The sequence below is a fragment of the Bombina bombina genome, chromosome 1 (assembly GCF_027579735.1).
Source record: "Bombina bombina isolate aBomBom1 chromosome 1, aBomBom1.pri, whole genome shotgun sequence".
NCBI lineage: Eukaryota > Metazoa > Chordata > Amphibia > Anura > Bombinatoridae > Bombina > Bombina bombina.
In genome coordinates this window covers 872,630,284-872,655,798 of record NC_069499.1, presented here as the reverse complement: position 1 = coordinate 872,655,798, position 25,515 = coordinate 872,630,284, and the positions used below count along the sequence as shown (strand labels likewise).

Below are 25,515 nucleotides of genomic sequence, written 5' to 3'. Positions count from 1 at the left end.
TATTGTAGCCCTGCTAAACTCTAGAAACATTGGGTTGTTGTTATGGTATAGTAGTTTGTATCAGGTGGTTGTTGTTTGGCATTATGTGGGGTTTATTGACAGTTCTTCTCCACCCTGTCCATGTGTATATAACGCTGTTTTAGGCAACAGCTGTTTTCGGGTCTATGACACTGATGGATTAGTTGATTTAGCTACGCAACCACACGCCCCCTGGTTTGGACCTATTGTATTGCTCCTCCTGGTTTGTTTACAGTTACGTTAGATTGTAGCTTTGCTAAACGCTTGAAACATTGGTTTGTCGTTAAGGTATATTAGTTTGTATCGGGTGGTTGTTGTTTGGCATCATGTGGGGTTTATTGACAGTTCTGCTCCGTCTTGTCTATGTGTATATATCGTTGTTTTAGACAACAGCTGCTTTCAGGTCTATGACACTCACCGATTAGTTGATTTAGCTACGTAGCCAAACGCCCCCTTGTTTGGACCAATTGAATTGCTCCTCTTATGAATATAAGCCGTACAGGTGCTTCAGGTGTATTAACACATTATCATGATTGTGGAGCACGGCTACGTGCCGATATGAGGTAAAGTTGGCGGTTTTTCTATCTTCCATCACTGTTGTTAGTATGATCTGTATTTACGGTTAGCTTTCCGTTACACGGAGCGTCCTCATTGTTTGTTCTATGTATTAGAGGGCTTAGTTTGACGTATGCAATTATGGTTTTGTGTCTTGACATACATTACCGACTGGCCCCTTTTTCTTTTGTTCTTAGTTGGTATAACTAGTGCTGAGATTACTCCTTGGTTTGTTTACATATTAGTGCTTTGGTAACATATGATTCCACGGTAGCTGTATTTTTTCTACATGCATTATGTCTTGAGTAACACTTGTATTGAACGCATCATATCTTTTCACCTGAATAGCGGCTTGCTCTATATATTTTTAACACTGTGGTAAGTTTTTATTAGATCTCTGGGCATCACAGTTTCCTAGCGATATTTCACTAGTGGATTTTCCTTTGTGGCCGTGAACCTACTAGAGCTTATTTGCCTATTCATTAAACACATGAGCTATTAACTTTATGATGATGCACTGTATAGTACATAAGTACATTCAGTACATTAGTATTTTTTTAGTGGGTTTGATGATTTGTATGCACTATGTGTAAAGTGAGGCTGTTTTGTAACAGCTAATCTTAATGATTCCATGCTTTATATTGTTTATGGTTTGTGTTTGGAGATGGACCATACATATGTGTGCATGGTTAGATATTGCTTACCGGTTAATATCTATTTTTGATTGTTATTTATATTTATATAGTACCCCAGAAAGACTTTAAGCAGGTTTGCTTTAGCATTGTGAGTATGCTAGGGTTTTAGTAGGATATTATTCTATTGCCCTTAGCTGTATGAAGTGAGGTATGCAGTTTGACATGACTATGCAATACCTATATGGCTGCTCCGCAGGTTGTTTCTTGATAATAGATTGTGTTTAGTGGATTACTGTGTTATTACTGTGTATCATGGCCTTTTGGTAGTCATGAGTTAAAGTGTATCCTGTTTATCCTGGTGGTGGGTGTTTGTTTTCACACTTGATCGCATAATTTTGTGTTTGTACATATATTTCCTTTTTTCTTGTTCTACAGATTTTCTATGTCTTGAGGAAGGCTCTTAATAGGGCCGAAACGTCGACTCTGTCTTTGATGTGATTCTTAAGTGCCCTTCACTTTCTACTACAAATTATATATATATATATATATATATATATATATATATATATATATATATATATATATATATATATATATATATATATTTATATAAAAAAATTATATGACATTTCTGACTCACCAATTGCACTGCCAACGGATGTGACTCCTTTTCAAATGGTCTGTCACTGGACCACGACAAAACTTGTCTCTGCCAAACCAATCCAGGTTTAGAAAATACGGCGTTATGGTTGACAACTCCTATTTTTAAATAAAAATAAAGGTGATTTGTTATTTCAAGCATTTCCATGTCAACAAATTTACAGGACACTTTGTATCTGTTCACTTACTTACTAACCAATTATTAGTGAACAATAAAAGTATATTTGGCTACTGGACGTACAATTAAAGTATAGTTTTCTAATGGACAATATCTAAAAGTATAGTTGGCTAGTGGACAAAAACAGTAGTGTAAATTTAAAAAAAAAAAAAAAATTTTTACATCAGTCTGCTAGTGTAATCTAATAGCAGTTGCCTGCCTGCCACTGCCATCCTGTGTGTCAGGCTCACAGCATATACTGTGCCTACTCGCTCAGTGCCACTACTCATATCTGGTGTAACATTAGTGTAAATTTTAAAAAAAAAACTTTTACATCAGTCTGCTAGTGTAATCTAATTTCAGTTGCCAGGCCAGCCTGCCACTGCCAGCCTGTGTGTCAGGCTCACAGCATATACTGTGCCTACTTGCTCAGTGCCACCACCAGTCATATCTGGTGTAACAGTAGTGTAAATTTTAAAAAAAAACTTTTACATCAGTCTGCTAGTGTAATCTAATAGCAGTTGCCTGCCTGCCACTGCCATCCTGTGTGTCAGGCTCACAGCATATACTGTGCCTACTCGCTCAGTGCCACTACTCATATCTGGTGTAACATTAGTGTAAATTTAAAAAAAAAAACTTTTACATCAGTCTGCTAGTGTAATCTAATTTCAGTTGCCAGGCCAGCCTGCCACTGCCAGCCTGTGTGTCAGGCTCACAGCATATACTGTGCCTACTTGCTCAGTGCCACCACCAGTCATATCTGGTGTAACAGTAGTGTAAATTTTTTAAAAAAAACTTTTACATCAGTCTGCTAGTGTAATCTAATAGCAGTTGCCTGCCTGCCACTGCCAGCCTGTGTGTCAGGCTCACAGCATATATTGTGCCTACTCGCTCAGTGCCACCACTCATATCTGGTGTAACATTAGTGTAAATTTTAAAAAAAACTTTTACATCAGTCTGCTAGTGTAATCTAATTTCAGTTGCCAGGCCAGCCTGCCACTGCCAGCCTGTGTGTCAGGCTCACAGCATATACTGTGCCTACTTGCTCAGTGCCACCACCAGTCATATCTGGTGTAACAGTAGTGTAACTTTAAAAAAAAAAACTTTTACATCAGTCTGCTAGTGTAATCTAATAGCAGTTGCCTGCCTGCCACTGCCAGCCTGTGTGTCAGGCCCACAGCATATACTGTGCCTACTCGCTCAGTGCCACCACTCATATCTGGTGCCTCGGGTGCCGCAACTGCCTCTGGGAACCTTACCATGGGTCGCAGACTGCCCGTCTTGTAATTCTCTGTCTGGGAAATTATCTATCAAATCTATCTATGTATCTATCAAATCTATCTATCGTATCTATCATCAAATGTATCTATTGCATCTATTGATCTATTTATCTAATCTATGTATCTATCTATCTCGTGGCCGGACTGACCAAACATCTTTTTCCATCTCCCGGTTCCTAAAATCATCTCCGGGTTCCTAAAATCGATGCCATATACACGTCCCCTGATAGGGCACGTAACAGGGATTAAACTGATAAGAATAGTACTAGTTAACACACCACTCCTATCTGGTGGCACATTAGATTGCACGCGCAGTGCCCCAAATTGGAACTTGGAAGTAGGAGGACCGACCAAGCATCTCATCTCTGTGTGATTCCTGTTCTTGTAGGACAGTTAATGGGTCAGTCATGTTGCACAGCTCCTCAATGTGACAAATCTTCCTGGTTAGCTCGTCGTTCTCTTTTTCCCAGCTGCTGGATCAGATCAGAGATTGTGAGTAAAACCTGCTCCTGCTGCCGGGTGATCTCACTCAGGACTCGCTTCTCTAGGTCTTCCAGCTGTTTCCTGATGTCCCTAATCAGGGCAGTGAGTCTCTCTGTTACACCAGCTGCTTTCTCTTGCACCCCTCTCCTGTGCTTCTGCAGACTCTGGACTCTTTTCTCAGTCTCCTCTCTCTTTGTGGTCAGTTTCTGCAGAACATTTCTCAGTTTCTTTTTCTTCTTCTCAGAAGCTTCATTCAGCAGCTCGACCTGGTGTCCCCTGTGCTCTCCGGCCAGGGAGCAGGACACACAAATACAGGCAGCATCCTCAGTGCAGTAATATAATAGGAGCATCTTGTGGGTGAAGCATTTTCTGTTACCCCAGGAAGTGATTGCACGCGCAGTGACATCAGTGAGGACAAGGAACGGGACATGGCTAGCTTGGTATCCAACCTTGTGCAAATGGGGAGTTTGCGGTTGTGCAAATGGACTGTTTGCTGTTGTTTGCGGTGCGTTAAATGGGGAGTTTGGTCTGTCACTGTGAAGCGGGCATAACCCTTACACTACCTAAATGATACAACATCATACCTGATGTTTTAAAGCACGTTATTCCAAACAATTTAGGAATGTTAGGTGATTTATGCCCTTTATGGATTAAACACAGACTCTGCATCAACTATGTAATTTTCCATGGGAGTTTTGCCATGGATCCCCCTCCGGCATGCCACAGTCCAGGTGTTAGTCCCCTTGAAACAACTTTTCCATCACTTTTGTGGCCAGAAAGAGTCCCTGTGGGTTTTAAAATTCACCTGCCTATTGAAGTCAATGGCTGTTCGCCTGGTTCGCCTGTTCACAAACTTTCGTGGAAGTTCGCGTTCGCTGTTCGCGAACACAAAATTTTAGGTTTGCGACATCACTAATCCCAACCTATACTGAAAATTTGATAGTGGAGTCTCAGCTATTGAATAGCCTAAGCAGTGGTGGCTGGTGAATTTTGATGATGGTGGGGCACTAGACTCTGCCCCTTGAAACAAAGACCCACCCCTTAAATGTGAAACTATGTATATATGATAGATACGCATTTTAGACATACACAGACACACTGCATTGACATACACATTACACAAACATAAATACATACACACTATACATACACACTATACACACAGACTACGTACATAAACACTACACACACATACACATAGACTACATACATTTTTTGTAATGCATTTCCCATTAAAAAAAATGTGCATGCTTGTATATGGCGACACACACAATACATGATCATTATTCTGCGGAAGCTCCAATTAATATTCATCACCATGTGTATGCTTGCAAATACGGATTCAACTCCTCCTTACCATTGCTGCTGCATGCAGTTCACCATCACAGCTTAGTGTCCTCCATACTCAGTCACACGGTACACCCTACAGCTCTATGTGTCTTCTTCATGTCTCTCCCACACAGCCACAATCCTGCAGCACTCCTGTAACTTACTTCCTGTACCTGGCTTGTGCAATCGATCATCGCAGCCAGCAAAGAAAAGAAGGAAACTTTAAAAAAAGTGCTCCCCCTGCTGCTCGCCCATAGAAATGGCCCAACTCGGACATTGAAAATTGTGCGATTAAGAAAGGTATAGGCTCTGTTATGGGCAGTGCAGCAGGCACATAGAAAAAATATGCAAAGGGCTATGGCAGGCTATACCTCTCTACCGCACTTGCGGTAGAGAGGTATAGAGGTATATAAAATGATTTTTTTCTAATGAAACTGGACAGTCTAGACTGGAAAAAATTTTGGCTGAATAAATATAATTTTTCCAATAGGGGGCTATTGGAGAAATTATATTTATTCAGCCTAAAAATGTATTTTCTTTCCTTTTTTCTTTTTTCTTTGGGGTTAACGTGCAGATGTGTTTCTATGGAGGAGCCTCCACTGAGCCTAAGTAAACACAGCCAGCAGAAGAAATTAAAAAAATCACAGTGGGGTTGTTAGGTTTTCCTCTAGAGTTCCAGAATAATCATATAAGTTGTGGAATGTAGCTATTTATGTACTTCAACTCACATAGATTAGTGAGTGAATCAGGACTCATATAGCAAGATAATATGATTCCTAGGTTTTATATGGAATAGTAAATTAGTGCTATTCAGATGTGTAGCAATATTAAACACACTTCTATGATGTACTGGTGTAAATGGTTGTTACACTTCATCAGATAAACAATAAGGTAAGTGTGTTATAACATAAGAATTTACATATGGTGAATCTTGCAATACTGAAGTTGTAGAGTCCTATGATATACAGGAGTTAAGTTATATGAAGTTTAAGATTTGGAAATTGAACAGCAGAGACACAGACTATGGAAGTGCTGACAGGTAGGCGGAGACAATGCAAAGTAGCTGTGCAGTCGTGAGCAAAGCTGCAGGGTGAGGTCAGTCTCTGATGTTATGCAAATAAAGGTAACAAATTATGCTAAGTAACAAAGCTTCAATATCTTAGTCTTGAGATACAAATGTATACTTGCGCTTTCCTGTGTTCAGTTCAAATAAGAGGTTGTTGGTGTCAGAGGCAGTTGTGCCAAAAGCACACTTTAAATGAGCGGCTTGAATGCAGCTGAATAGCTGCGTTGTTAAAAGTCAGCGTTTGAGTTTAGAAACAGTCTTTTCCTGAGAAGTGAAGGTTTTAGTAGACAAAGATTAGGTTGTTGTATTCCACAGGACACAAGTAGAGAATCCTGGAGCTCTTAGTAAGAGTAAGGCAATCCTTATGGCTTGTCTCAATAATGCAGCTAGGTAAAGGAACTAACTTCAAAAAACAAGCAAGTTGTGAATGAAATGAACACACCTTTATGTGAAAATATCAGTAGATGGACCTAGGTAGTGAAAGGTACAGAGGTAGCTTACAGGGGTGCAGGATAGTTAAGTAAAAAATTATAATTTTCCATTGTTCTCTCTATGTATTGAGCTTCAGTTTTCCAGACAAATATAAGATAAGGAAGCAAGTGTGTGTACACAAAGTGATAATTATCATAACATAATGAGATCTGATATTACCTCCAAGCTCAACCCATTGTAATAGACTGTGGCTTAAAAGCACAAAAGAAAACCAGCTACTTCATATACACAAATAAAACTGAAAATGCAATTTCTCATACATTTTATACTCAGCAGCTGGTGTAACAAGTCATTGAAAATACATTAATATAAAAAATGTTTTACAGTGTACTGTCCCTTTAATCTCAGACTCTGTTAATCAAGTCACCAAGCAGGTAACAGCTCCCTTTCAATAAGAGTTATATTCAACAAGAGATTACATTACAATTCATTCATTGGATCAAACGTTTCTCCACTGGCTGGCAAAACTAACTGTAGATTTTTTTTTCTTTCAATTAAATTAAGAAAAAAATATTAACCCCTTAATAGCCAAATAGACAGCAAATGTGATACATACACCTTTAGAGCACTCTGACTTTATATTTTCAATGTACAGAGAAAAATAATAAAACATCCAAACAAATTTTTTATTGAGGTTTGAGATCAATCTATAAGTATACATTTAACATACATGAGTAGTCAAGAGTAATATTCAAAACAGTGTTACAACCAGATAATGAGAAATAGTACAGAGTTATTATGAGTCATGATGTTTAACATAAGTTTGGAAACCTATCTTTAAGTTTATATTCTAGAAAGTGAAGGTAGTTATTATAATGGCCACTTCTGGACCAAGTGATACAGGGATGATACAAAGCTTTGTAGCTACAAGCATGACCCTTATAATTCTGCTATCTTGATAAGAACATTTCTAGTATGAGGTATTGTGGAAATGCTGACTATATCATGGTTATTAAAAAAAGAAAAAAAAAGAAAAAAGCATCAAGGTATCAAGATTTACTGCTAGCTAAGTGACGACTTGAGTCAATATGCTGACAAACAATGAGGGAGGTGATTCAGCGGGTAAACACCGCTACAATAATGTGAAGGGGGGTCGGGCTATTTCTTATGTGTTTTGGGGGTTCAAGAGCAATATCATGGGTGCTCTTACACATTAAGTTATATGTGGCCGGACAGGTCACAATAAACAGTCCAAAGGGTTAGCAAAGAATATTTCAAATGTGGAATAGGCTGTGTGAAATATGGAGCTGTAGAGGTGTAGCATCTCACAAACTATAATACTATGTAAAGTATGGGGGGGTTACAGGACGTTAAAGGAAAAAAAATATATAAAAAAAGAAAACAATAAGCCAGTTAGCAAAGTAGCATGTATGCTTAAATTCTATAGGGTAGAATATACCCATTATTATAAGCATAGCAGACATCTGTGGATAACAGTACAATATAGTCATAACAGTATATAGACTATGAAAGCATGTTAACATATTTAGTTATAGTATGGGTGGATTATGGCCTCTTTTAGTATATGTACCTGTGATTAATGTCTCTTACTGTCGCAGGGCCTACTATACCCTCCAACTTACCAGTAATATGATTTAGAATGATATTCCCGTTTTTTAGAGGTTTTAAGCATACATATGGCAAATTCTATAGGGCATTGTGAACAGACAAAGTTAAAAGGGTCATGAAACCCAAAAATATTCTTTCATGATTTAGGTAGAACATACAATTTTAAACAACTTTCCAGTTTACTTCTATGATCAAATTTGCTTCATTGTCTTGGTATCATTTGTTGAAGGAGCAGCAATGCACTACTGGTTTCTAACTGAACACATGGGTGAGCCAATGACAATCAGTATATATATGCAGCCACCAATCAGCAGTTAGAACCAACCTATATTTTTTGCTGCTCCTGAGCTTATACTAGATAAACTTTTCAACAAAGGATTACAAGAAAAGGAAGCAAATTAAATAATAGAAGTACATTGGAAAGTTGTTTAAAATTGTATGTTCTACCTAAATAATAAAAGAAAATGTTTGGGTTTCATGTCCCTTTAAGGGGATTTATGTCTACCTTCTCAGTGTTAGCTATTATAACATCAGGTGAATGAGCTAATTAATGTTGCCAAGGGTTGCTACTTAATGTCCTCGCCCTCCCTCGCCGGCTGAAGGAGAAGGAGGAAATATGTCTGCAAAATAAAACAGTGGCTATTACAACAGCTTAGTTCAGAATCTAAATATCAGTAATAACTGCTTAGAAAAGACATACACCTCAAGTATACAAGGTAGCATTGTTAAGTATGACCTGTAGTGAGCAGAGGAGAGATATGTGTATTGGATCTGACATGTTAGCTATAGAGTATTGCTTGTTATAAGTAGAGGCCAGGGAACTAGTTCATGTATATGAGAAACAATCTAATTATAGATCAAATGATTGCTAGGAGGCAGGATAACAATATAGTTTGTGATCAGCCATAGTATACCTCAGAGAGAAGATGTACATTTCAATTTACCTTTAAGAGCACCAAACAACATGCTCCCAGACCTCTGCAATGTATACAGTGTACTAGAATGTTCAGCCTAAATGCAAGTATGGTATTGTAGGTCACATATATTAACATTTACAGATTACTGACTCGCAAACCAAAAGGGAAAATTAGCTATATAGGAAAAAATATATCAACTTGGCACAAAATAAAATAAGGCACTCAGCCATACATCTTCATTGTCAGTTATTCTAGTCCTTATGAACGGTTACATTTCTGCGGTAAAGTTTTTGCAGGACATTTTCTGAAAATAACCTACTGTCAGGCATTGTCCCATAGTCATGTACTATATAACCTTCTTGCAACATGTCACTGAGATCGAGAACTGCCCGACCGTTAACAGGCATTTTAGCCTATTCCTGTTCTGCATGAGGTTCTAACCAGTCTGAGTAGGTAATAGTTTGGGACCTGCCTTGCGCTCCACAGTGTTCTGAGGGCTGTAGTTGTGTATCCATCTCTGGTAGGCTGAAGGCATCTGTGATGGGAAGTAGCTATTCGGGGCTCCGTATTAATCGAGGTCCCGATATAGGAATCCACCTTCGACCAGTGTTGTGTCGAATCTGGTGACTATATAAATTGGGAATCGGCAATTCCCGGGACTCCGCCCACACATCTCCAGTAAGCAAACACTACGCCTAAGCTCCTCCGCACAGAATAAATCCCACTTCTCTCAAATTCCACCCAGCTACCACCCACTGTTGGTACTGATGAGCCGTCACATTTACTATGTTATTGACAACATAGTATTTGTGACAGCTTGTCATGTACCGAGGCAGGGTATTTATTATCAGTGTTATTGACAACATAGTATTTGTGACAGCTTGTCATGTACCGAGGCAGGGTATTTATTATCAGTGCATTTATTATTTACTCTATATAGTGTAGACATATTACCCATATGCAATTTAAATATTCACTAATAAACGCTGCCATATGCCTACACTTTATAGAGTAAATAATAAATACACTGATAATAAATACCCTGCCTCGGTACATGACTAGCTGTCACAAATGCTATTATAGTAAATGTTATGTGGGCTTGTACCAACAGTGGGAGGTAGCTGGGTGGAGGTTAGGCTAGTGTTTGCTTACAAGAGATGTGTGGGCGGAGTTCCGGGAATTTCCGATTCCCGATTTTGATAGATCACCAGTTTTGACACAACACCCGATCTACTGCTCTATGCTCCGCACTTCCCTGATCTTTGTGTGCGCTCTCCGGGTATTGACTGAGAATGTAGTCACCTCTAGCTTTAGTGTTTCTCTGGTATTCTGCTCCAGAGGATCGTCTGCTTCCTCCTCGACTGGACTAGATACTAAGGGTAGACATTTCTCACATAGATCTCCTGTACCGCACACAGGGACAGTCTTGGTGGAGTGGGCTCTCCGATTCAGCTGAGAACTAGGGTGGTGCATTTGTAGGTCTTTCTCCTCTATTGCAGTAGGTTCATTATTATCTTCCTCCATAAATGGTGCTTTCAATGTTATTAGTAGGCTGTTATATCCATCGTGCATCTTACGTTCCAGCTGATCAATAAGTCTGCGCAGATCTCCATGTCGCAGAAGTATGTAAGCGAACTGGATAAAAAGGTTGAGAGATAGTAACAGCAGCTTGATCCGGTTGACCAGCAGGGTGTTGTGAGCTCAAAAGAAGGCCGCGGCCTAGGTTCACAACAGACTAGTTCAGGTCCCAGGAGTTCAAATAAAGTAATCTCTGTATATCTCAGATCAATAAAATGTAAAGTAGCTAAATATCAAAAGTATGAGATGGGATGAGAGATATTTTTCAAAGTAGCTGGCAGATTGTTAGGATTGCTCAGGAAGCTTCAGAAATTGCGACCGATCATGGCCGATTCCTAACCACGCCCCACAAACAAATATTTTATAAATATTGAATATTTTGAATTAATTATATTTTGAGTTAACAGCCTAGGTAGTTTAAAATTTTGGTTCCTCAGAGTTTTATTTGATTTGAAAGTACCCCCATAAACACCAAAATAATAATAATAATAATAATAATAAAAGTAAAATTAAAAAAAAAGGAAAATAAATTTAAAAAAAAGTAAGAAATATTTTAGGTATTAAAAATGGACAGTACATGATTAACTAAGCTAGCATTATTTTTAATACCTATCGATTTGTAATATATACATTATAATTTTTATTATGCATTCATTGGTTGCATTTCAATTTGAAAATCAAAACCTTTTAATTGGCAATCATTATCTGGCAGGTCAGAGACGTCAGAGCCGGTATTGTAATTTTTATGTACAGACGAGGCCGTGTGCTTTAGTAGGGGAAATGGGAAAAGTTTATAGAGAGAGACTGAGTAGTAGTTCTTCTAATCTTATATATCATCTGATCTGACTCTGCCTTAGCTCGCTCCTCTGCTTAGTGCTTACCAATATATATCAACTGTCTGCAGTCTGCAACAGAAACCGCCCAGGCCCAGGCAGGCAGCCAGCCCCTGACTACTCCTGTCTGCTCCTCGGTCGGTCCCACACACTCCCACTCTCTCTGTCTCTGAATGCTGCTGCAACTCCCACAGTTGCCCAATCTCTCTGTGCACCTCACTGACTGGACTGAGTAACCGTCCTCTCACTGATCCCGCCTCCTGGTGCTCCGCCTCCTCCCCTCTCACCACCAGTCACCACCTTCTTAGCCTTGCAAGAGCTGAATGATTGGAGAACAGAATAATAGTGTATATCCTCCAATTATTCATATTGTATCATGATGTGTAAGTGCTGTGCCTGTCACCTGTGCATCCACTCGGCCACTCCTCACTCCTGAAATTTTCCTGGGGTAAAAGTTACGACAAAATTTAAAATGGCGGCAAAAAAAAATAATGGCAAAAGCAAAAAAAAAAAATGTAATAAAAAAACAATTTTGTTTCAACTGGCGCGACAGGGCCCCCCTAACCGCAGGGCCCAAGGAAGCCGCCTCACTTACCTTGCCCTAAGGCCGGCCCTGCCTGTACTGACTTCCCCTGTACTGAGCACATTACTTTACTCTCAGCAAGCAGCGGCTCTGAAAGCAGGACAGGTGACCGAACAGCACAAACCATAGTTAGAACCTGGGGCGATATTACATATGTGGCATTATTTTCAGTGTAACTGCTGAAACCCACGTCACTGTAAATTCACCTCACACATTGGGTGAATCACATAACATGTGCTGCCATATTATAAACTGCCGTAAGTCAGAGAGACTGGCGAGATTCAGAAATGTACGCAACTACACATTTCTGGCGTCGCCAGTAACTTACGCTGGTATATCATTTTGCATGTGTAACTAAAACATTTATAAAATATAGAATTCACACATAAAAATCTAAACTGGCAAAAAAATCACTAATAAAAGTTATTAACCCTTAAACCACCATGCCCCCAAAATGCAATCACTAATAAAATGTATTAACCTCTAATCCCCCATCCCCCACAATGCAAACTACCTAATAAGCCAATTAACCCCTAATCCACCATCCCCCCACAACGCAAACTACCTAATAAACTAATTAACCCCTAATCTGCATCCCCTCAAAACGCAAACTACCTAATAAACCAATTAACCCCTAAACCACCACCCCCACAATGCAAACTACCTAATAAACTAATTATCCCCTAAACCGCCATCCCCCACAATGCAAAATACCTAATAAACCTATTAACCCCTAAACTGCCATCCCCCACAACACAAAGTATTAAACCAATAACTAAGTCCCCTAACCTAACTTAACCCCAATTACAATACACTTAAATAAAATTAAAAATATACTAACTACCTTAAAAAATTAAAAAATACACAAAAACCCACCCCAAAATAAAATCCCCCTAATCTATAAATGAACTATTAATAGCCCTTAAATGGCCTTTTGTAGAGCATTGCCCTAAGGTTAACAGCTCTTTTGCCAAAAAAATAAACAACTTACCCCCTAACAATACAAACCCCACACCCCAAAATAGAATGAAACTAACTAAAAAAAAAACTAATCTACCCATTGCCCCGAAATGGGCATTTGTATGGACATTGTCCTTAAAATGGAATTCAGCTCTTTTTCAGCCCATTAAAAAAACAAAACTCTAATCTAAAAAAAAACGAAACATCTTCATCCAGGCAGAGAAAAATCCTAATCAATCACGGTCCATCTTCTATCTTCATCCTGGTGGCGGAGGCGTGGAGGTCATCTAAGCGGTCGATCCTTATATTCATCCAGGGGACATAGAGGTCCTCTTCATGTGGTCTCTAGCCGGCTGATTGGCTAATTTGACTTTGATTCTTTGCCGCCCTTCATCAATGGTAAGTACCGATTTTTAAAAAAAAAAATGTATTTATTTTTTTAGATTAGGGCTTTTTTTTATTTTGAATGGGTCCATACAAAATGCCCTTTTTTGTAAGGGTAGATTTTTTTTATTTTCTGTACTGTTAGGGATTTCTATTTTTAGTAATCTTAGTTTTTTTTATTTTATGTAATGTTAGGGTTTTTTGTAATTTAGGTTTTTTTTATTTTTGTAAAAAAATTTTTAAGGTAGTTAGTATATTTTAAATTTTTTAAGTGTATTTTAATTGGGGTTAAGTTAGGGGGTGTTGGGTTAAAGGGCTTAGTTATTAGTTTAATACTTTGCATTGTGGGGGGGATGTTGTTTTAGGGGTTAATAGTTTAATTAGATACTTTGCGTTGTGTGGGGTTTGGTGGTTTAGGTGTTATTAGTTTCATTAGGTGTTTGTGTTGTGAGGTATTGGCGGTTTAGGTGTTAATAGTTTTATTAGCTGTTTGTGTTGTGGGGGTTGGCGGTTTAGGTGTTAATAGTTTTGTTAGGTACTTTGCGTTGTGGGGGATGACGGTTTAGGGGTTAATAACTTTTATTAGTAATTGTAATGTGGGGGGATGGAGGTTTAGGGGTTGATATTGCGCATGCATTAGGTGTTTGTTAAGGCTTTCAGAGAGTTACAGTGCTTTATTACTATGTGCAAGGGTTGCTTCGCCTGCTTATGTGTGGCGAGATGAAAATGGTATAAAATATCTCCATTCTGCATGTGTAAGTCCTTGTGCTGCATATGTGATACCAACTGGCGACGTCAGTTCTATGTTAGTTTGTTGAAGTAAAAAATGTGCACGGCATGAAAAATACATGCGCGTAAGGTGTCAGGTGCGCTCGGTATGTGATCGATCGATTACAGGTGAAACTCGAAAAATTAGAATATCGTGCAAAAGTTCATTTATTTCACTAATGCAACCTAAAAGGTGAAACTAATATATGAGATAGACTCATTTCATGCAAAGCAAGATAGTTCAAGCCGTGATTTGTCATAATTGTAATGATTATGGCTTACAGCATGAAAACCCCAAATCCACAATCTCAGAAAATTAGAATATTACATGCAATCAATAAAACAAGGATTGTACATAGAACAATATCGGACCTCTGAAAAGTATAAGCATGCATACTGTATGTACTCAGTACATGGTTTGGGCCCCTTTTGCAGCAATTACTGCCTCAATGCGGTGTGGCATGGAAGCTATCAGCCTGTGGCACTGCTGAGGTGTTATGGAAGACCAGGATGCTTCAATAGCAGCCTTCAGCTCTTCTGCATTGTTCGGTCTCATGTTTCTCATCTTTCTCTTGGCAATGCCCCATAAATTCTCTATGGGGTTCAGGTCAGGCGAGTTTGCTGGCCAATCAAGCACAGTAATCCCACGGTCATTGAACCAGGTTTTGGTGCTTTTGGCAGTGTGGGCAGGTGCCAAGTCCTGCTGGAAAATGAAGTCAGCATCCCAATAGAGCTCGTCTGCGGAAGGAAGCATGAAGTGCTCCAAAATCTCCTGGTAGACACCTGTGTTGACCCTGGACTTAATGAAGCACAGAGGACCAACACCAGCAGATGACATGGCTCCCCAAATTAACACAGACTGTGGAAACTTCACACTGGACTTCAAGCATCTTGCAGTGTGTGCCTCTCCATTCTTCCTCCATACTCTGGGTCCTTGGTTTCCAAATGAGATGCAAAATTTGCTCTCATCAGAAAAGAGGACTTTGAACCACTGAGCAACAGACAAGGTCTGTTTTTCTTTAGCCCAGGTAAGACGATTATGACGTTGTTTGTTGTTCAGGAGTGGCTTGACAAGAGGAATAGGACATTTGAAGCCCATGTCCAGGATCCATCTGTGTGTGGTGGCTCTTGATGCACTGACTCCAGCTTCAGTCCACTCCTTGTGAAAGTCCCCAACACTTTTGAATGGCCTTTTCCTGAAAATCCTCTCCAGGCTGCGATCATCCCTTCTGCTTGTGCACCTTTTTCTTCCACACGTTTGCCTTCCACATAACTTTCTATTAATGTGCTTTGATACTGCACTTTGGTAACATCTAACTTCTTTTGCAATTAACTTTTGAGGATTTCTCTCCTTATGGAGGGTGTCACTGATGGTTTTCTGCACAACTGTCAGGTCAGCAGTCTTTCCCATGATTGTGATTCCTACTGAACCAGACTGAGAGACCATTTAAAGGCTCAGCAACCCTTTGAAGGTGTTATGGCTTAATTAGCTGATTAGAGTGGGACACTGAGCCTAGAATATTGCACCTTTTCACAATATTCTATTTTTCTGAGATTGTGGATTTGGGGTTTTCATGAGCTGTAAGCCATAATCATCCCAATTATGACAAATCACGGCTTGAACTATCTTGCTTTGCGTGTAATGAGTCTATCTCATATATTAGTTTCACCTTTTAGGTTGCATTAGTGAAATAAATGAACTTTTGAATGATATTCTAATTTTTAGAGTTTCACCTGTAGACTAAAAATTGTCGACAATAGTTTTTGTGCACGTTGCCAAGTATGTGATGGCACCCCTGCTCTTCTTTAATATCTACAGAGACTGGCTACTTGCAAAAGTTCTCTGTCTATGTGTTGCAGTAAATGTGTAATAACAGGTATTGTACAGTTCATTATATGTGTGCTGTGTGAGTCAATCATTTTTAGCGCAGCAGACTACCTTGCCTAAATAAATCATCCTATTCAGTGTATGTTTATCTTCTCGCCAGCAAGGGGGGGTAAAAAAATATTGTGGTAATCATGTAAATTCACTTTATGGAATTTTCAAGCTATAAAACCCCCAATTAAAATATAGAAGATTTTAATTTTAAATAATGCGACTCTCCCGTTCCACAACATCCCAAAGGTGCTCTATTGGATTGAGATCTGGTGACTATGGAGTACAGTGAACTCATTGTCATGTTCAAGAAACCAGTTTGAGATGATTTGAGCTTTGTGACATGGTTCATTGTCCTGCTGGAAGTAGCCATCAGAAGATGGTACACTGTAGTCATAAAGGGATATACACGGTCAGCAACAATATTTAGGTAGGCTGTGGCGTTCAAACAATGCTCAATTGGTACTAAGGGGCCCAAAGTTGCCAAGAAAATATCACCCATACCATTACAACACCACCACCAGCATGAACCATTGATACAAGGCAGAATGGATCCATGCTTTCATGTTGTTTACGCCAAATTCTGACCCTACCATCTGAAAGTCGCAGCTGAAATAGATACTCATCAGACCAGGCAACATTTTTCCAATCTTCTATTGTCCAATTTTGGTGAGCCTGTGTGAATTGTAGCCTCAGTTTCCTGTTCTTAGCTGACAGGAGTGGCACTTGGTGTGGTCTTCTGCTGCTGTAGTCCATCTGCTTCAAGGTTCGACGTGTTGTGCATTCAGAGATGATATTCTGCATACCTTAGTTGTAACGAGTGGTTATTTGAGTTACTGTGGCCTTTCTATAATCTTGAACCAGTCTGCCCATTCTCCTTTGACCTCTGACATCAACAAGGCATTTTGATCCACACAACTGCCACTCACTGGATATTTTCTCTTTTTCGGACCATTCTCTGTAAATCATAGAGATGGTTGTGCATTTAAATCCAAGTAGATCAGCAGTTTTTTAAATACTCAGACCAGCCTGTCTGGCAGCAACAACCATGCCATTTTCATAGTTACTTAAATCCCCATCCTAATGCTCGGTTTGAGATTCAGCAAGTCATCTTCACCACTTCTAGATGCCTAAATGCATTGTGTTGCTGCCATGTGATTTCCTGATTAGCAATTTGTGTTACCAAGCAAACAGGTGTACCTAATAAAGTGGCCAGTGAGTTTATATATATATGTACAGGGGTTGAAAATTTGCCCAAGAGCTAGTGGTCCCATGAAATTTCTTAGTGGTTCCACTTTTTCAACTCCAAATTTTCACTGTGTCATACGAAGACGTCTAATACGCAGTTATACACTTTTATTACACATTTGAAGATATAACAAGATACACAACAGGCAAAACAAAAATGCCTAGCCGGTATCTATAAGAGTCGCCAAGCGTGAACAGTAAATATATTTGATATCTGATAGCCAGATTAAACCGTGCTGTGACACTGAGAAACGCGTTGCTATTGTTTTAACCTTTTAATAAATTTTTATCATTTGCTATCTCGCTGCTGCACCTTCCTTTTGGATTTAACCTCCTTGCCACTGTGTCTGTATGAGTGCTGATCTCTACCACTGACTGTGGCCTAATATTTCCTGTGGTAACCATAAGTATCTCTGGACTCCCTTTGGTGGGACGAGGATACCTTCGGTTCCAGGTGTGCATAGGAGTCTGCCAGGCGACTCATTGGTTCCGGCCTGCCTGCACCGCACAATTGTGCTTTCCAATACGTGAGTAAGATTTCACCTGTTCCTTTACCTTGTGTTCTATTAGTCTGATTTGCACTATGTGGCGCCCTCTATCTTTTGTATTCTAGACTTATTACACATTTGTTTTAAGAATAAAACACTTTCGGCTAGATTACGAGTTGTGCGTTAAGGTAAAAAAGCAGCGTTAACAGGTCCTAACGCTGCTTTTTTACGCCCGCTGCTATTACGAGTCTTGCAGGTATAGGTGTACCGCACACTTTTTTGGCCTTACCGCAAAACTACTTACGTAAATTTTATAAAGTCTTTTTTCTATGGGACTTCCATAGCGCTGATATTACGAGTTTGTCCTGGGGGGCCAAAAAGTGAGCGGTACAGCCTCTACCGACAAGATTCCTAACGCATTTTAAAGTCAGTAGTTATGAGTTTTACACTACAACGCTGTAGCATAAAACTCATAACTAAAGTGCTAAAAAGTACACTAACACCCATAAACTACCTATTAACCCCTAAACCGAGGCCCTCCCGCAACATAAACACTATAATACAATTTTTAACCCCTAATCTGCCACTTCGGACATTGCCGCCACCTACCTATATTTATTAACCCCTAATCTGCCGTCCCCAACGTCGCCGCCACTATTCTAAATTTATTAACCCCTAAACCTAAGTCTAACCCTAACACCCCCTAACTTAAATATAATTTAAATAAATCAAAATACAAAGTACTATCATTACCTAAATTATTCCTATTTAAAACTAAATACTTACATATAAAATAAACCCTAAGCTAGCTACAATATAACTAATAGTTACATTGTAGCTAGCTTAGGGTTTAATTTTATTTTACAGGCAAGTTTGTATTTATTTTAACTTGGTAGAATAGTTACTAAATAGTTATTAACTATTTACTAACTACCTAGCTAAAATAAATACAAATTGACCTGTAAAATAAAACCTAACCTAAGTTACAATAACACCTAACACTGCACTACAATTAAATAAATTACCTAAATTAAATACAATTAAATAAATTAAATAAAATTAGCTAAATTACCACAAAAAAAACAAACACTAAATTACAGAAAAAAAAAATACAAGATCTTTAAACTAATTACACCTAATCTAATAGCCCTATCAAAATAAAAAAGCCCACCCAAAATAAAAAAAAACCCTAGCCTAAACTAATTACCAATAGCCCTTAAAGGGCCTTTTGCGGGGCATTGCCCCAAAGTAATCAGCTCTTTTACCTGTAAAAAAAAATACAAACACCCCCCCAACAGTAAAACCCACCACCCACACAACCAACCCCCCAAATAAAAGCCTAACTAAAAAAAACTAAGCTCCCCATTGCCCTGAAAAGGGCATTTGGATGGGCATTGCCCTTAAAAGGGCATTTAGCTCTATTGCTGCCCAAAGCCTTAACCTAAAAAATAAACCCACCCAATACACTAACACTAACCCCGAAGATTGTGGTCCTCCAGAAGGGCAGAAGTGGTCTTCCAGACGGGCAGAAGTCTTCATCCAGACGGCATCTTCTATCTTCATCCTTCCGACGTGGAGCGGCTCCATCTTCAAGACATCCGCCGGGGAGCATCCTCTTCAATCATCCTCTTCAATCTTCGGAATGAATGTACCTTTAAGTGATGTCATCCAAGATGGCGTACCTTAGATTTCAATTGGCTGATAGAATTCTTTAATTGTAGTGTAGTGTAAGGTGTTATTGTAACTCAAGTTAGGTTTTTTGTTACAGGTAAGTTTGTATTTATTTTAGCTAGGTAGTTATTAAATAGTTAATAACTATTTAGTAACTATTCTACCTAGTTAAAATAAATACAAACTTGCCTGTAAAGTAAAAATAAACCCTAAGCTAGATACAATGTAACTATTAGTTATATTGTAGCTATCTTAGGGTTTATTTTACAGGTAAGTATTTAGTTTAAAATAGGAATAATTTAGGTAATGATAGTAATTTGTATTTAGATCTATTTAAATTATATTAAAGTTAGGGGGTGTTAGTTTTAGGTTTAGGGGTTAATAAATTTAGAATAGTGGAGGCGACGTTGGGGATGGCAGATTAGGGGTTAATAAATGTAGGTAGGTTGCGGAGACATTGGGGGAGGGAGATTAGGGATTAATACCATTATGTTGGTGTCTGCGATGTTGTGGGCAGCAGATTAGGGGTTAATAAATATAATGTAGGTGTCGGCGATGTTGGGGGCAGCAGATTAGGGGTTAATAAGTATAATGTAGGTGGCGGCGATGTCCGGAGCAAGAGATTAGGGGTTAATAAGTATAATGCAGGTATCGGCGATGTTGGGGGCGGCAGATTAGGGGTTAATAAGTGTAAGGTTAGGGGTGTTTAGACTCGGGGTTCATGTTAGGGTGTTGGGTGTAAACATAATTTTAGTTTCCCCATAGGAATCAATGGGGCTGCGTTACTGAGCTTTACGCTGCTTTTTTGCAGGTGTTAGACTTTTTCTCAGCCAGCTCTCCCCATTGATGTCTATGGGGAAATTGTGCACGAGCATGTACAGTGCGGTATAGAGCACAATTTTGCTCTACACTAACTTCTTGCCTATTAACACCGGGTTTGTAAAAACCTGTAATACCAGCGCTGCAGGTAAGTGAGCGGTGAGAAAAAACTGCAAGTTAGCAACGCATAGCCTCTAACGCAAGATTCATAATCTACCCGTTTGTATATAGTTATAAACCTATTAATGATTAAAAAAAAACATTCTCTTACCTAAAGAGCCTCCTGCCTCAGCTTAAAGACATCTGAAGAAATAGGAAAAAAAAGAAGGCACCACCATAGTGCACAATCAGTATAGTCAATACCAGCCTGCACTCCAAAGTAATATACTTACTAACATACGAGCTATTATAGTCGCCCAGTAAACTTTCCCCGTGCTCTCAAGGCCACTCGGTTGCTCTGACCGGCTCCCACGAACTGGAATCGAACAGGCCTCTCTGTAAATCTAACCGGCTCCCACGATCCAGACTCGAACAGGGCAGTATACTGTTATAAGTATTTTCCATCTAGTGCTCACATATAGTGTTCACAGAAACAATCTGCATGAAACCACCATATTAAGAGCTGAGACAGCCGCAGTGTGTTCTGTATAACAACAACTATGACTGCACTGTAGCGAATAGCGATCAAGTCACAAACAGCTACAGGAAGCTGCATCTGAAGAAATAGACAGGCGCACAGACAGTCAGGGACAGACACACAAACCCCTTACCCAACCCTCACACACACACACACCCCTAACTCACACACCCCTTACTCACACACACACACCCCTCATTCACACACACACACCCCTCATTCACACACACACACACACATACCCCTCATTCACACACCCTCACACACACACACACACCCCTAACTCACACACCCCTTACTCACACACACACACCCCTCATTCACACACACACACCCCTCATTCACACACCCTCACACACACCCCTCACTCACACACACACACTCATTCACACACCCTCACACACACCCCTCACTCACACACACACACTCATTCACATACCCTCACACACACCATTATCTATAGCCTTTATGTGGACTCTCAATACCAGAGTTATTTTTATGGTGCGGCCAGAAAAAAGCCGGCATTAGATTTTTGGGTCGTTACCGACAAAACTCTAAATCTAGCCGTTTTATTTTATAGGTAAGTATTTAGTTTTAAATAGGAATAATTTAGTTAATTATAGTAATTTTATTTAGATTTATTTAAATTATATTTAAGTTAGGGGGGTTAGGGTTAGGGTTAGACTTAGGTTTAGGGGTTAATATGTTTATTATAGTGACAGCGACATAGGGGGCGGCAGATTAGGGTTTAATAAATGTAGGTAGGTGGCGTCGATGTTAGGGCAGGCAGATTAGGGGTTAATAATATTTAACTAATGTTTGTGAGGCGAGAGTGCGGCTGTTTAGGGGTTAATATGTTTATTATAGTGGCGGCAACGTTTTGGGCAGCAGATTAGGAGTTAATAAATGTAGGTAGGTGGCGGAGATATTGGGGGCGGCAGATTAGGGGTTAATAAATATCATGTAGGTGTCGGCGATGTTGGGGACAGCAGATTAGGGGTTCATAAGTATAATGTAGGTGGCGGCGGTGTCCGGAGCGGCAGATTAGGGGTTAATAATATAATGTAGGTTGCAGCGATGTCAGGGGCGGCAGATTAGGGGTTAATAAGTGTAAGATTAGGGGTGTTTAAACTCAGGGTTCATGTTAGGGTGTTAGGTGTAGACATAAAATGTATTTCCCCATAGGAATCAATAGGGCTGCGTTAAGGAGCTTTACGCTGCTTTTTGGCAGGTGTTAGACTTTTTTTCAGCCGGCTCTCCCCATTGATTTCTATGGGGAAATCGTGCATGAGCACGTTACACCAGCTCACCGCTAACGTAAGCAGCGCTGGTATTGGAGTGCGGTAAGGAGCAAAATTTTGCTCAATGCTCACTTCTTGTCTGGGTTGTAAAAACCCGTAATACCAGCGCTGTCTGTAAGTGAGCGGTGAGTGAAAACTGCTTGTTAGCACCGCACAGACTCTAACGCAAAACTGGTAATCTCGGTGTTTGCTTGTTATTTTTTGTAATGATAGTTTTTTTTATTTTTGTAAATTTTAGTGTTTATTATTTTTTGCAATTGTAGTTTTAATTTTTTTTGTAATGTTAGGTTTTTTATTTTTGTAATGTTAGGTTTTATTTTTATTTCACAGGTAAGTTTGTATTTATTTTACCTAGGTAGTTAGTAAATAGTTATATTGTAGCAAGCTTAGGTTTTATTTTTATTTCACAGGTAAGTTTGTATTTATTTTTAAATAGGTATTTAGTTAATAATTGTAACTTTAATTTAGGTCTATTTTAATTATGTTAAAGTTAGGGGGTGTTAGGTTTAGGGGTTAATATAGTTTAATTTAGGTTGTTGCAATGTGGGGGCTGGCGTTTTAGTGGTTAATAGGTTTAGTTAGTGTTGGCTATGTGGGTGTACAGCGGTTTCGGGTTAATAGGTTTAGTTAGTGTCAGCGATGTTTGGGAACTGCGGTTTAGGGGTTAATAGGTTTAGTTAGTGTCGGCGATATTTGGGAACTGCGGTTTAGGGGTTAATAGTTTTAGTTAGTGTTTGCGATGTGGATGTAGGGCGGTTTAGGGGTTCATAGGTTTAGTTAGTGTCAGCGATGTTTGGAGACTGCGGTTTAGGGGTTAATAGGTTTAGTTAGTGTCGGAGATGTTTGGGAGCTGCGGTTTAGGGGTTAATAGTGTTAGTTAGTGTTGGCGATGTGGGTGTAGGGCAGTTTAGGGGTTAATAGGTTTAGTTAGCGTCGGCGGTGTTTGGGAACTGCGGTTTAGGGGTAAATAGGTTTAGTTAGTGTCTGCGATGTTTGGGAACTGCGGTTTAGGGGCTAATAGCTTTAGTTAGTGTTGGCGATGTTTGGTAACTGCAGTTTAGGGGTTAATAGGTTTAGTTAGTGTCGGCGATGTTGGGTAACTGCGGTTTCGGGTTAATAAGTTTAGTTAGTGTCAGCAATGTTTGGGAACTGCGGTTTAGGGGTTAATAGGTTTAGTTAGTGTCGGCGATGTTTGGGAACTGCAGTTTCGGGTTAATAAGTTTAGTTAGTGTTAGCAATGTTTGGGAACTGCGATTTAGGGGTAAATAGGTTTAGTTAGTGTTGGCGATGTTTGGGAACTGCGGTTTAGGGGCTAATAGCTTTAGTTAGTGTCGGCGATGTTTGGGAACTGCAGTTTAGGGGTTAATAGGTTTAGTTAGTGTCGGCGATGTTGGGGAACTGTGGTTTCGGGTTAATAGGTTTAGTTAGTGTCAACAATGTTTGGGAACTGCGGTTTAGGGGTTAATAGGTTTAATTAGTGTCAGCGATGTTTGGGAACTGCAGTTTAGGGGTTAATAGGTTTAGTTAGTGTCGGCGATGTTGGGGAACTGCGGGTTAGGGGTTAATAGGTTCAGTTTGTGTCAGCGATGTCGGGGAACTGCGGTTTAGCGGTTAATAGGTTTAGTTCGTGTTGGTGATGTTTGGGAACAGCGGTTTAGGGGTTAATAGGTTTAGTTTGTGTCAGGGATGTTTGGGAACTGCAGTTTATGGGTTAATAGGTTTAGTTAGCTTTGGCGATGTCGGGGAACTGCGGTTTAGGGGTTAATTGCTTTATTTAGTGATTTAGTTAGTTTCGGCAATGTCAGGGAACTGCGGTCTAGATTAGAAGAATGAAAAATTCTGAATATGAATAATGGATCGGAAAATTCGGAAAACTGATTTATTCATTTTCGGATTTTTTTGTGATTTTCCGATTCGGAAATTCGGATGCATTCGAATCTCCGAATCGGCATTTTGGCTGAAAACAAAATTTGCCCGAAACGCACGTCTAATATACATATATATATAGCAAAATGAAGTACCATATATAAAATATATATATTCACAGACTATTCTAGCTGTTAAAGTGTAATTATTTTCTTTTAGCAGGAACTACTTCAAGCAAACTGCAGCAGGCGTCTCTGCCTCTTCTTACCAATGCTGAATGCAAGAGATACTGGGGAAGCCAGATCCTTAGAACCATGATTTGCGCCGGAGCCTCGGGTGCCTCCCCCTGCATTGTAGGATTTTACATTTTTCTGGTGAGAATCACTTTTGTACTGAGGGAAATATATTTTTTGTAAATTGTTTATCAGTACCTCTAAGTTAGGACAGTTCTCTAATTAGCAACCTCTCATTTGGTGCAAAATATATATTTTTAGGGGGTAAACCATTATCTTTCAGGGGTTGAGTCTATAGAACTCTAACAAACCTCTTTTTTCTTGCACCTCCTTTAGGGTGACACTGGTGGACCTCTTGTGTGCCAGAGGAATGGAGCTTGGATCTTGGTTGGTATTGTGTCCTGGGGAAATTCTACCTGCTCTCCCTCATCTCCAGCAGTCTACACTCGTGTCTCAGTTCTAAGATCCTTGTTGGATCAAATTATGAATAATTATTATTAATTTTGTCAATATCAGTACCTATAAGTTATCAATAATAGGAATCATCTACAACTATGTGTAGTCTGCTTCTTCAATGTATTTTAAGCACTGCATATTGTTTTTTATTCACTTGTCTCCTTTCAGGGCTGGGCCTGGAGAAAGATCTTTATCTCTCAGCAAACTATAAAGTAGCAAATGCTGTGTGGAAGGTAGAAAGCCTGCTTTACAACATGGAATATGTAGCACCAGCACAGTGCCTCTACCTACTAGGAAGTCATATTTCTTCCCAGTAAGCTTTGCAACTTTTAAGGGCTTTTATTGTGCTATGTTGGCTGGCCTAGTACTGTGTTTCCCTAATCTTCTTCTTGTCTATGCCCTGAGATCAGTGTTCATGGGTGTGGAGTTAACTAAATTAAGCTAAACACAACTTTGGGAAAAAAATACTTTATTTAATATACTTGTCCGGTAACTTTGCAGCAGACGGACTTGCATTGTCTGTTGCATTATCTAAACTGTGCATAACTTTGCAATAAAGTTTGTTCATAGTATGCTTGTCTGCATAAAAACTGCTATGTAAATGTTTTAGACTGTGCTAGTTTGCATATTAGAATTGCTATCAATTGTTTGAT

The 25,515-nt window shown here is 39.4% G+C and overlaps 1 protein-coding gene across 1 annotated transcript in view; it reads left to right on the top strand.

Moving 5' to 3' along the window:
* Positions 1-24,907, top strand: part of LOC128661450 (chymotrypsin A-like) — a 125,208-nt gene extending 100,301 nt beyond the window's left edge. The window contains exons 4-5 of the mRNA XM_053715704.1: positions 24,393-24,526; positions 24,743-24,907. Coding sequence (XP_053571679.1) covers positions 24,393-24,526; positions 24,743-24,907 — 299 coding nt within the window. The remainder of the gene's footprint in view (positions 1-24,392; positions 24,527-24,742) is intronic.
* The last annotated feature ends 608 nt before the right edge of the window (positions 24,908-25,515 follow it).